Source organism: Somniosus microcephalus, chromosome 16 (assembly GCF_052327205.1).
Source record: "Somniosus microcephalus isolate GS21.2 chromosome 16, FLI_Smic_1.0, whole genome shotgun sequence".
Classification (NCBI taxonomy): Eukaryota; Metazoa; Chordata; class Chondrichthyes; order Squaliformes; family Somniosidae; genus Somniosus; species Somniosus microcephalus.
This window is the reverse complement of record NC_141002.1, coordinates 49,334,815-49,347,531: the sequence shown is the minus strand read 5'-3', so window position 1 is coordinate 49,347,531 and position 12,717 is coordinate 49,334,815. Positions and strand designations below refer to the sequence as shown.

The 12,717-nt window shown below is 43.2% G+C and overlaps 1 protein-coding gene across 3 annotated transcripts in view; it reads left to right on the top strand.

Annotated features, from left to right (window-relative positions):
* prdm4 (PR domain containing 4) overlaps positions 1-12,717 on the top strand; it is a 50,621-nt gene that overhangs the window by 12,774 nt on the left and 25,130 nt on the right. For all 3 annotated transcript variants that reach the window (XM_086008974.1, XM_086008976.1, XM_086008975.1), the window contains exon 5: positions 9,414-10,211. In XM_086008974.1, the coding sequence (XP_085865100.1) occupies positions 9,414-10,211 (798 nt within the window). The remainder of the gene's footprint in view (positions 1-9,413; positions 10,212-12,717) is intronic.

Here is a 12,717-nt window from a genome sequence, read left to right as displayed (position 1 = left end):
CATCTGTCTGTACTACCTCCTCCACGTTCCCTTCATCTGTCTGTATTACCTCCTTCACATTCTCTTCATCTGTCTGTACTACCTCCTTCACATTCCCTTCATCTGTCTGTACTGCCTTCTTCACGTTCCCTTCATCTGTCTGTACTACCTCCTCCACGTTCCCTTCATCTGTCTGTACTACCTCCTTCACTTTCTCTTCATCTGTCTGTACTACCTCCTTCACATTCCCTTCATCTGTCTGTACTACCTCCTTCACATTCCCTTCATCTGTCTGTACTACCTCCTTCACATTCCCTTCATCTGTCTGTACTACCTCCTTCACGTTCCCTTCATCTGTCTGTACTACCTTCATCTGTCTGTACTACCTTCATCTGTCTGTACTATCTCCTTCACATTCCCTTCATCTGTCTGTACTACCTCCTCCACGTTCCCTTCATCTGTCTGTACTACCTCCTTCACTTTCTCTTCATCTGTCTGTACTACCTCCTTCACATTCCCTTCATCTGTCTGTACTACCTCCTTCACGTTCCCTTCATCTGTCTGTACTACCTTCATCTGTCTGAACTACCTCCTTCACATTCCCTTCATCTGTCTGTATTACCTCCTTCACGTTCCCTTCATCTGTCTGTACTACCTCCTTCACATTCCCTTCATCTGTCTGTACTACCTCCTTCACGTTCCCTTCATCTGTCTGTACTACCTCCTTCACATTCCCTTCATCTGTCTGTACTACCTCCTTCACGTTCCCTTCATCTGTCTGTACTACCTCCTTCACGGTCCCTTCATCTGTCTGTACTACCTCCCTCACGGTCCCTTCATCTGTCTGTACTACCTCCTTCACGTTCCCTTCATCTGTCTGTACTACCTCCTCCACGTTCCCTTCATCTGTCTGTACTACCTCCTCCACGTTCCCTTCATCTGTCTGTACTACCTCCCTCACATTCCCTTCATCTGTCTGTACTACCTCCTTCACATTCCCTTCATCTGTCTGTACTACCTCCCTCACATTCCCTTCATCTGTCTGTACTACCTCCTTCACATTCCCTTCATCTGTCTGTACTACCTCCTTCACGTTCCCTTCATCTGTCTGTACTACCTCCTTCACGTTCCCTTCATCTGTCTGTACTACCTCCTTCACGTTCCCTTCATCTGTCTGTACTACCTCCTCCACGTTCCCTTCATCTGTCTGTACTACCTCCTTCACGTTCCCTTCATCTGTCTGTACTACCTCCTTCACGTTCCCTTCATCTGTCTGTACTACCTCCTTCACGTTCCCTTCATCTGTCTGTACTACCTCCTCCACGTTCCCTTCATCTGTCTGTACTACCTCCTTCACGTTCCCTTCATCTGTCTGTACTACCTCCTTCACGTTCCCTTCATCTGTCTGTACTACCTCCTCCACGTTCCCTTCATCTGTCTGTACTATCTCCCTCACATTCCCTTCATCTGTCTGTACTACCTCCTTCACGCTCCCTTCATCTGTCTGTACTACCTCCTTCACGGTCCCTTCATCTGTCTGTACTACCTCCTTCACATTCCCTTCATCTGTCTGTACTACCTCCTTCACATTCCCTTCACCTGTCTGTACTACCTCCTTCACGGTCCCTTCATCTGTCTGTACTACCTCCTTCACATTCCCTTCATCTGTCTGTACTACCTCCTTCACATTCCCTTCATCTGTCTGTACTACCTCCTTCACGGTCCCTTCATCTGTCTGTACTACCTCCTTCACATTCCCTTCATCTGTCTGTACTACCTCCTTCACATTCCCTTCATCTGTCTGTACTACCTCCTTCACGTTCCCTTCATCTGTCTGTATTACCTCCTTCACGTTCCCTTCATCTGTCTGTACTACCTCCTCCACGTTCCCTTCATCTGTCTGTACTACCTCCTTCACGTTCCCTTCATCTGTCTGTACTACCTCCTCCACGTTCCCTTCACCTGTCTGTACTACCTCCTTCACGTTCCCTTCATCTGTCTGTACTACCTCCTCCACGTTCCCTTCACCTGTCTGTACTACCTCCTTCACGGTCCCTTCATCTGTCTGTACTACCTCCTTCACATTCCCTTCATCTGTCTGTACTACCTCCTTCACGATCCTTCATCTGTCTGTATTACCTCCTTCACGTTCCCTTCATCTGCCTGTACTACCTCCTTCACGTTCCCTTCATCTGTCTGTATTGCATAAGAACATAAGTAGGAGCAGGTGTAGGCCATACGGCCCCTCGGGCCTGCTCCGCCATTCAATAGGATCATGGCTGATCCGAATCTAGACTCACGTCCACTTCCCTGCCCTCTCCCCGTAACCCCTAATTCCCTTATCAGCTAGGAAACTGTCTATCTCCGTTTTAAATTTATTTAATGTTGCAGCTTCCACAGCTCTCTGAGGTAGCAAATTCCATAGATTTACTACCCTCTGAGTGAAGAAGTTTCTCCTCATCTCAGTTTTGAAAGGGCAGCCCCTTATTCTAAGATTATGCCCCCTAGTTCTCGTCTCACCCATCAGTGGAAACATCCTCACCGCATCCACCCGATCAAGCCCCCTCACAATCTTATATGTTTCGATAAGATCGCCTCTCATTCTTCTGAATTCCAGTGAGTAGAGGCCCAACCTACTCAACCTTTCCTCATAAGTCAACCCCCTCATCTCCGGAATCAACCGAGTGAACCTTCTCTGAACTGCCTCGAGAGTAAGTATATCTTTTCTTAAATATGGAAACCAAAACTGTACGCAGTATTCCAGGTGTGGCCTCACCAGTACCCTGTATAACTGCAGCAAGACTTCCCTGCTTTTATACTCCATCCCCCTTGCAATAAAAGCCAAGATTCCATTGGCCTTCCTGATACCTGCTGTACCTGCATACTAACTTTGTGTTTCATGCACCAGGACCCCCAGATCCCTTTGTACTGTAGCACTTTGCAGTTTCTCTCCATTTAGATAATAACTTGCTCTTTGATTTTTTCTGCCAAAGTGCATAACCTCACACTTTCCAACATTATATTCCATCTGCCAGATTTTTGCCCACTCACTTAGCCTGTCTATGTCTGAGACAAAGAATCGATTTGCCTTCCAAAGTTAGGCTTTATTAACTTTAAAATTAGCAGCATATCTTTCTACATCCAGTCCCAACTAAAGCTAGAAAAGGACTGAATTTAAGGTAGCCACAACACATCATGTGATCATCAACTACCAATGAGATTACAACACATATCCCAAGGCAGTTAACAAACAACGAATCATAATACTTTCACTAATCAAGGAATAATCACCACATTCACCCCTCCTTTTAAAATATACTCCAACCTAATAACTTTTACAATTTACAATTAATTATTTACAACTAAACTATGCACGAGAATAAAACTATTTACATAACACAATACTAAATGAACAACAACAAATAATAACATTACGCATAAGTATTAAGTATCTCTCAACTAAAACAATATACTATAATATTTCAACAATTTTTAAAACATTATCAATTTAAAAGTCCATTTTCAATCGGTCGACCGGATATCTTGTTCGTGTCGACCTTCTTAACCTTGGTGAAATTCCTTGCCCTCCCACGCCAGAAGGCACAGAAGTATCTTCAACAGGAAAGCTATCCATATCCCGATTCTCAACGGTTTCCGGATTAGAAATCTCATCAGAAGATGAACTGGGACGGTCATAAACATCTATCAAAGGCTGACTAATAGAAGTATGATTATCTGCAATCGGATTGGAAATATTCGTCGTATCTGTAACAGCATCCACCTTATCCGAATCATGACCATTATTAATATCCTCAGAAGAGGGCTGGCCCCCACAAGGAGCCAAGTCTTTAATTGAAACAGTACTTTCTTTCCCATCTTGGAATCGAATATGAGCATATTGGGAATTTGCCTCCAACAGCTCCACCTCCTCCACCAAGGGGTCATATTTTGACAATCTAACATGGCGTCGAAGCAACACAGGTCCCTGCATAGTAAGCCATGAAGGTACCGAATATCCCATAGTAGATCTCCGCGGATAGTTAAAGAGCCTTTCATGGGGGGTCACATTAGTAGCCGTTGAAAGCAATGATCTAATGGAATGCAGGGCATCAGGCAGCACCATTTCCCACTGTGTATTCTTAAGATTCCGGGATGTCAACGCCAACATAACTGCCTTCCAGATCACCCCATTGTATCGTTCGCACTGTCCATTACCCTGGGGATTATACGGGGTAGTTCTACTAGTAGAAATTCCCCGACTCTGAAGGTATTCCTTCAACTGGGAAGACATAAAAGAACTTCCCTGATCCGAATGGATATACGCAGGCATCCCAAAGATGACAAAAAGTTGAGTCAAACATTTAATAACTGTAGCAGCTGATACATCTGCACAAGGAAAAGCAAAAGGGAACCTTGAAAACTCGTCCACAACAGTAAATATATATCGATTTTGAGTAGTTGAAGGAAGAGGTCCCTTAAAATCAACACTCAAACGTTCAAAAGGAGAAGTAGCCTTTATAAGATGAGCTCGTTGAGGCTTAAAGAAATTCGGTTTACACCGAGCGCAGATAGAACATGATGAAGTCATCCGCTTGACGTCTTCAACTGAAAAAGGCAAGTTCTTACTGCGTACAAAGTGTATCATCCTCGTAATCCCAGGATGACATAAGGCATTGTGAAGATTAATAAGCGTATCTCCATGAATCACCGAACAATAAGCCCTCGACAGTGCATCAGCAGCAACATTATCCTTCCCCGGACGATAAACTATGTCAAAATGGTAACATGCCAACTCAATCCTCCATCTCATTATTTTATCATTTTTAATCTTTCCAAAATGTTTAACATCAAACATAAAGGACACAGATTTTTGGTCAGTTACCAACGTGAAATGTCGCCCCGATAAATAATGTCTCCATTTACGCAATGCTTCTACTATTGCATATGCCTCTTTCAATTGAGGAATGTCTTTTTTCACTATTATTCAAAGTACGTGAGAAAAAGGCCACAGGTCTTCCATTTTGGTTCAAAGTAGCCCCAATTGCAAAATCCGAAGCATCCGTCTCAATCACAAAGGGAACCTGCTCATCAATGGAATGCACAACTGCTCCTAAAATATCCTTTTTAAAATTCTCAAAACATGTCCTGGCCTCCCATGATAGAGGATATGTCGTAACCCGAATAAGAGGCCGGATCTTCCGTGAAAAATTTGCAATCCAATTAGAATAATAAGAAAACTCCAACAACTCGTTGCAAAGCCTTAGAATTAGTAGGACAAGGTAAATCGATCAATGGTCGCAGACGTTCTGGATCTGGTTTAATCTTATTTCCCGAAATAATATACCCCAATAGATTTACCTCAGTAGTCGAAAAGACACATTTCTCTTTGTTAAAAGTTAAACCAACTTTTTCCGCAGCTTGAAGGAATCTTTTTAAATTAGAATCATGCTCCACCCTTGATTTGCCACACACTGTGATGTCATCTAAGTATGAAAAGGTGTCAGAGAGGGAGTTATCACTTATAAAAGCATCCATTGCCCGTTGAAAGCAAGCAACACCATTAGTAACACCAAATGGTATTCGGCAAAACTGATACAGCTTTCCACCAGCCTCAAAGGCCGTATATGGTTGATCCTTCTTAACAATAGGAATCTGATGATAAGCACTCTTTAGATCAATAGTGCTAAAAACTTTATACTGAGATACTTTATTGATAAGCTCATCAATCTTAGGCAAAGGGTACGCGTCTAATTGAGTATACCTATTAATAGTTTGGGAATAGCCTATCACCATTCGTTTCTTGTGTCTCTCATTAGTCGTGACAACTACCTGTGCTCGCCAAGGCGAACAACTAGGTTCAATGATTCCTTCCAATAAGAGACGTTGAACTTCAGAATTAATAAATTCTCTATCCTGACTACTATATCTTCTTGACTTGGTAGCAATTGGCTTACAATCCGACATCAAATTGGAAAAAAGTGATAATGGAGGAATAGATAAAGAGGTTAATCCACAAATAGATAAAGGTGGCTTAGTCCCTCCAAATGAAAGACTAAGAGACTCGTGTAACTGAAGCACATCATGTCCAATCAAAATATCCGCACAGAGATTAGGCAAAACAGATAGGCGTATATCAGTATACGTATTACCTAGAAGAACCATTTTCACAAAGCAACAACCAGCTATTTGTGAAATAAGGGTCGTCTGAGCCATACACACCTGATACGTAACAGGCGAAATTTTCAAATGCTTCTCCTTCACAAACTGAAGACTTATAAAACTCTCAGTACTGCCCGTATCTATAAGGGCCTTCACTTCCAACCCATTAACTTGAGCCGTAACTATAGCTTTGTTTAGGCCATGAGCAAATGCAGCAGAAATTGATGCAATAAACGCCCTATCTAAAGGCTGAATAGTCACAGAAGAGGTAGTGGAGGAAGACCCTCCCACACCAGAAGAAGGGAAGGTAATTGAACCTGATGATTTGCACACACGTGCATAATGACCTCTCTTGCCGCATTTACTACACACAGCCTCCCGAGCAGGACACTTCAGACGAGGGTGCCGGATATTCCCACAAAAATAACACTTCTGAATCCTAGAGGCAACGGCCGCCGAAGTAGAAACTGTTTCAAAATCTAGTAAACCACTCCCATTAAGTCCACATAATTCCTTTTCATCCGAAACTGCCGAAACCATAGTCGCAGGCCGATTAAAAAGAGCATAAGAATCCGAACTTCTCTGAGCCACATCCAATGTAGAAGCTTGCTCAAAAGCACTTTTAAGATCCAGAGTCTTATTTTCTAACAACCGCTGACGAATTGATCTAGACAGTAATCCATTAATAAAAGCATCCCGTACTGATTCATCCTTATGTTCTTCAGCCGTCACAGCCTTATAATTACAGTCAACACTAAGGCATCGAAGTGCTTGTAAATAAGTATCCAAAGATTCTCCCACCTGCTGCCTATGGGCAGATAAAAGATGACGTGCAAATACCTCATTCTTTGGTTTAACAAAAATCTTTTCCAATGTAGAAATAGCCTCTTCATAAGTTTTACAGTGCAAAATATATTTATATACATCCGGGTCAATGTAGTTGATCAGCATATTCAGCTTATTTAGAGCCTCTTGATCCAACACGCCCAAAAAGTTTTTAAATGTACAATACCAATGTTTCCATTTATCATCCACTCCAGCAGAATTGGGGTCAGCCTTGAATCGTTCTGGTTGAAGATATCGCTCCATTCTAACACAAAGTTAATAAATTGAGATAAAGAATCGATTTGCCTTCCAAAGTTAGGCTTTATTAACTTTAAAATTAGCAGCATATCTTTCTACATCCAGTCCCAACTAAAGCTAGAAAAGGACTGAATTTAAGGTAGCCACAACACATCATGTGATCATCAACTACCAATGAGATTACAACACATATCCCAAGGCAGTTAACAAACAACGAATCATAATACTTTTACTAATCAAGGAATAATCACCACAATGTCCTTTTGCAGGTTTTTTATGTCCTCCTCACTCACTGCTTTCCCTCCCATCTTTGTATCGTCGGCAAACTTGGATACGTTGCACTCGGTCCCTTCCTCCAAATCGTTAATATAGATTGTAAAGAGTTGGGGTCCCAGCACTGACCCCTGCGGAATACCACTAGTTACTGATTGCCAACCCGAGAATGAACCATTTATCCCAACTCTCTGTTTTCTGTTAGATAGCCAATCTTCCACCCATGCCAGTATATTGCCCCCAATCCTGTGATTTTTTATCTTGTGCAGTAATCTTTTGTGTGGCACCTTGTCAAATGCCTTTTGGAAGTCCAAATACACCACATCCACTGGTTCCCCTTTAACCACCCTGTTTGTTACGTCCTCAAAGAATTCGAGCAAATTTGTCAAACATGACTTCCCCTTCGTAAAACCATGACCTCCTTCACGTTCCCTTCATCTGTCTGTATTACCTCCTTCACGTTCCTTCATCTGTCTGTATTACCTCCTTCACGTTCCCTTCATCTGTCTGTACTACCTCCTTCACGTTCCTTCATCTGTCTGTATTACCTCCTTCACATTCCCTTCATCTGTCTGTATTACCTCCTTCACGTTCCCTTCATCTGTCTGTACTACCTCCTTTAGTGTCAGCTGTGGCTCAGTGGGTAGCACTCCCGCCTCTGAGTCAGAAGGTTGTGGGTTCAGGTCTCACTCCAGAGACCTGAGCACAAAAGTCTAGACTGACACTCCAGTGAGGGACTGCTGCACTGTTGGAGGTGCTGTCTTTCGGATTAGACGTTAAACCGAGGCCCCGTCTGCTCTCTCGGATGGACGTAAAAGATCCCACAGCACTATTTTGAAGAAGAGCAGGGAAGTTCTCCTCAGTATCCTGGCCAATGTTTATCCCTTAATCAACATCACAAAAACAGATTATCTGGTCTTTAACACATTGCTGTTTGTGGGAGCTTGCTGTGCGCAAATTGGCTGTCACATTTCCTACATTACAACAGTGACAACACTTCAAAAATACTTCATTGGTTGTAAATGAAGCTGAAGTCGTGAAAGGCGCTATATAAATGCAAGTCTTTTATTTTCTTTTTCGCATTCCCTTCATCTGTCTGTGCTGCCTCGTCTGCACTGCTGTTCTTTCGCAGTTTTAGAGAGTATATTTCAATTTCTTTCCCTTTCAGATGGTGACTGACTTACTGACCTGCTGTGCATTTTCATAATTTTCTGTTGTAATTCCAACACCTGACTCTCTTCTTCCTCACCATGTTGTTTTTAGAATCTAATGTCTTCTGATGACAGTACTCTTCAATAGTTGCCGCCCTTTCTGCTACTGTTGATGATATTTATTACTTTGTCTCCAATTCCTAGTCTCTAAGCTAAACACTATTCCTCCATGACCAGAACACGCAGACTACCTGCTCCTGTGTCTCACCAATACTATTGTATAACTGGCCACCACGAGGACTGTGACAGCATCCTGGCAGGACCTCCCTCCCTGTTGGGAAAGAGCCTGGACTCCACGTGCCACAGCTTCATGATGGTAGGGCTGAAATTGAGAACGCATTGTCCAGAGACAGATAGGTGCGACCTGATTTATATCTCTGAGCACGTTGAAAGCTCCAGCAAGCTGGGTCACCGGCCTTATTGTTACATGAGATTTTATTTTCCTCCAACAATTATATTTGTTTTTTTAAGTACCCGCTTACTTTTTGGGCACATGAACAACAACAATTTCAAATCCTTTTCCACTTCATATATTCATAGTTCCCAGATGAGAAGTTCTGTTTCTGCCCAAGAAATGGTGATGCCTCTCCCCATTCTGCTCTTTTTTCTTCCAATACCTAGCTTCGATAATGGAGAGTAATGATTTGATCTGAAGTAAAGGTAATGTTTCTCACTTTGTCACTGATTTACATTTGTTACTTCCTGCAGGTATTTTGTCTTACTTGGCTGACAGACCACCTCCCCAATACATCCATCCCAGTGCTATCAGCGTGGATGGCAGCCCTGCACTGCCCGTTTCCAGCAACCCGCCTACCCTTGATCATTATGAACCTAGTGGTGGAGTGGGCCTGGAGTCCAGCATCGTCTCCATAGACTCAAGACAAGTAGGCACTCACAACTCTCAGAATCTGCATCAGAGCAACAACCAGGAGGTCCCATTGGATGCTAATATCTCCATGGAAACGGTTTCCAGAGTAAACAGTCCCATTTCTACGGAAGGGATGAGTGAAGACTTGACAATGAATGGGGTCACAGGAGAGCCTCAAACATTGCCCTCTGGCTCCAGAAACCACGAAACGATAACTGTGGACTCGGTGGGGAATAATTTGGAACCAGAGGCAGTAGTAGGGCAGAATACAGTGATTCCAATTCATGCTAACTCGCTGGAGTTGCCAGTTGTCATGGAACCAGAACCGATGACTGGTCGTGTAAGCAACATGTCGGAGAATTCTTTGAATGACTCCATCCATGCTGCTGCAATGAACTCAAACCCAGTACGAGTGTCTCTTTCTTCCTCTCACTCACTGCCTTCACTTGAACCAGTGCCTCTTCATGGGTCCAGCGTGGGACTGGACACAGTCTCTGTTTCCACCATTACAACAGAGGTCTCCATGAGTTCCAACCAAGTTGATGTGTCTTCAGAAAATCTTTCATTTGTGTCAGGATCTCTGCAGATGGAGGACTCCAGTTCCAACAAAGAGAACCTCACAGATTCTTTTACAATCTGTAAGTATATTGTTTGTTAACATCAGTGTTTGTAGGATGAAATCTTTATTAACCTTTGAGTCCTGAAAGACATTTGTCTCTGAAGACCTAAAGTACCTTTTTTCTTTTTACAACATCTGCCTGGCTGATTTCCTCTAAACCTTTATGGATGAAAGCTTGGTAAAGTAGCTCATTTGAGCAGGTTTCTAGTGTCAGCTTAGCCTAGTAGTACCACTGTTGCCTCTGAATCAGAAGGTCTTGGGTTGAAGTTCCACTCCAGAGATCTGAGCAACATAATATAAGGCTGACACTTCAGTCCAATACTGAGAGAATGCTGAATTGTTAGAGGTGACATCTTTTGGATGATATGCTAAACTGAGGTGTTGACATGTACGTAAAAGATCCTATGGCACTATTTGAAGAAAGGCAGAGGAGTTATTTATCTCGCTGGCTGCCGCATTTGCCTACAATACAACAGTGAGTACAGTTCTAAAGTAATTCATTGATTGTGAAGCTGTTTGAGATTTCCTGAGGACATGCAAGATACCATCTTTCTGTCTCACCAATTTTCTCCACTTCCCACCTCCTCTTCTGAAGGTGTTGACCCCTTTTGGTTCACTGGGTGCTGGGAGCCCTCCCATTCCAAGTTATATGTGAACTGTTAATGTCGCTTCCTGCCTCACCTAACTTCCACAAGTTTTCTAGAAGTTATGGTTGGGGAAGCGGGGTGGTGGTAATAATATACTTATCAAGGAATGTTAGTATTGGGAAGTGGAGCATTATTTTTCTTTTTGCAGCTGGTGTTCATATCCAGTACTCCCAGGTGAGGAACGTCGTGGATATAGATGCAATATAAAGCTCCCTCTGCATTGTCCAAACAGAATACCTTTTAATTCCTGACTCAGAAGAGTACTCCCTAATATAATATTTACATGTTACACATAATCCATCTTTTTGGCTTCTCATTGATTGTGCTAATTTGTGTTGAATTATGAGGTACAGGAAACTCGTTTAAACGGAGGTTAAATCTCCAGAATGCTCTATCCACCGGCAAAATTCAGGAGTCGGTTCAGATAACTTTTTTTACTTTTCGTTGCTTTTTTTCTTCATTCCTGGCTCTGCAAGCGTCTAGCTGAAGCTATTGCTTAGCTACAGAGACACTTGCAAGCTGCGCCGACTGTTTTGAAGCTGCTGCTAAGCAACAGGGTTTGTTGCTAGATACGGAGCTCAGAAGCTCCGTATGTTTTAACATTAGCGCTGGTTTCTCCGGCAGTGTTGATCAACCGGCACCAGCTCGGTCCCGTCAGTGCCGGATACCAGAAGGTTTCCTGTATCTATCATCAGATTGAAACTGCCCAAATTTTCCATCTGGGACCTTTATGGAGTGGATATTTTCATCCTATTAGCCTAGGCTGGATTCAAACATGGGTCACACAGGCGATTGGGTATTGTTGAACCCACTAGTCAGTCTTAATATTTTCATTGTAATATAAATGATAGTTGAAATCTCACACATTTATAGAGTCATAGTCATAGATTTATACAGCACAGAAAGAAGCCCTTCGTGTCTGCGCCGGCCATCAAGCCCTGTCTATTCTAATCCCATTTTCCAGCACTTGGTCCGTAGCCTTGTATGCTGTGGCGTTTCAAGTGTTCATCTAAATGCTTCTTGAATGTTGTGAGGGTTCCTGCCTCTACCACCCTTTCAGGCAGTGAGTTCCAGATTCCAACCACCCTCTGGGGAAAAAAGTTTTTCCTCAAATCCCCTCTAAACCTCTTGCCCCTTACCTTGAAACTATGCCCCCTGGTTATTGACCCCTCTACTAAGGGGAAAAGTTCCTTTCTATCTACCCTATCTATGCCCCTCATAATTTTGTACACCTCAATCAGGTCCCCCCTCAGCCTTCTCTGCTCTAAGGAAAACAACCCCAGCCTGTCCAGTCTCTCTTCATAGCTGAAGCGCTCCAGCCCAGGTAACATCCTGGTGAATCTCCTCTGCACCCTCTCTAATGCAATCACATCCTTTCTATAGTGTGGCGACCAGAACTGCACACAGTATTCCAGCTGTGGCCTAACTAGCGTTTTGTACAGCTCCATCATAACCTCCCTGCTCTTATATTCTATGCCTCGGCTAATGAAGGCAAGTATCCCATATGCCTTCTTAACCACCTCATCTACCTGTCCTGCTGCCTTCAGGGATCTATGTACATGCACACCAAGGTCCCTCTGATCCTCTGTCCTTCCATTCATTTTGTATTCCCTTGCTTTGTTAGTCCTCCCAAAATGCATCACCTCACACTTTTCAGGGTTAAATTCCATTTGCCACTGTTCTGCCCATCTGACCAACCCGTCTATATCGTCCTGTAGCCTGAGGCTTCCCTCCTCGCTATTTACCACTCCACCAATTTTCGTGTCATCTGCGAACTTACTGATCATACCTCCTACATTCATATCTAAATCATTAATGTACACTACAAACAGCAAGGGACCCAGCACCGATCCCTGCGGTACACCACTGGACACAGGC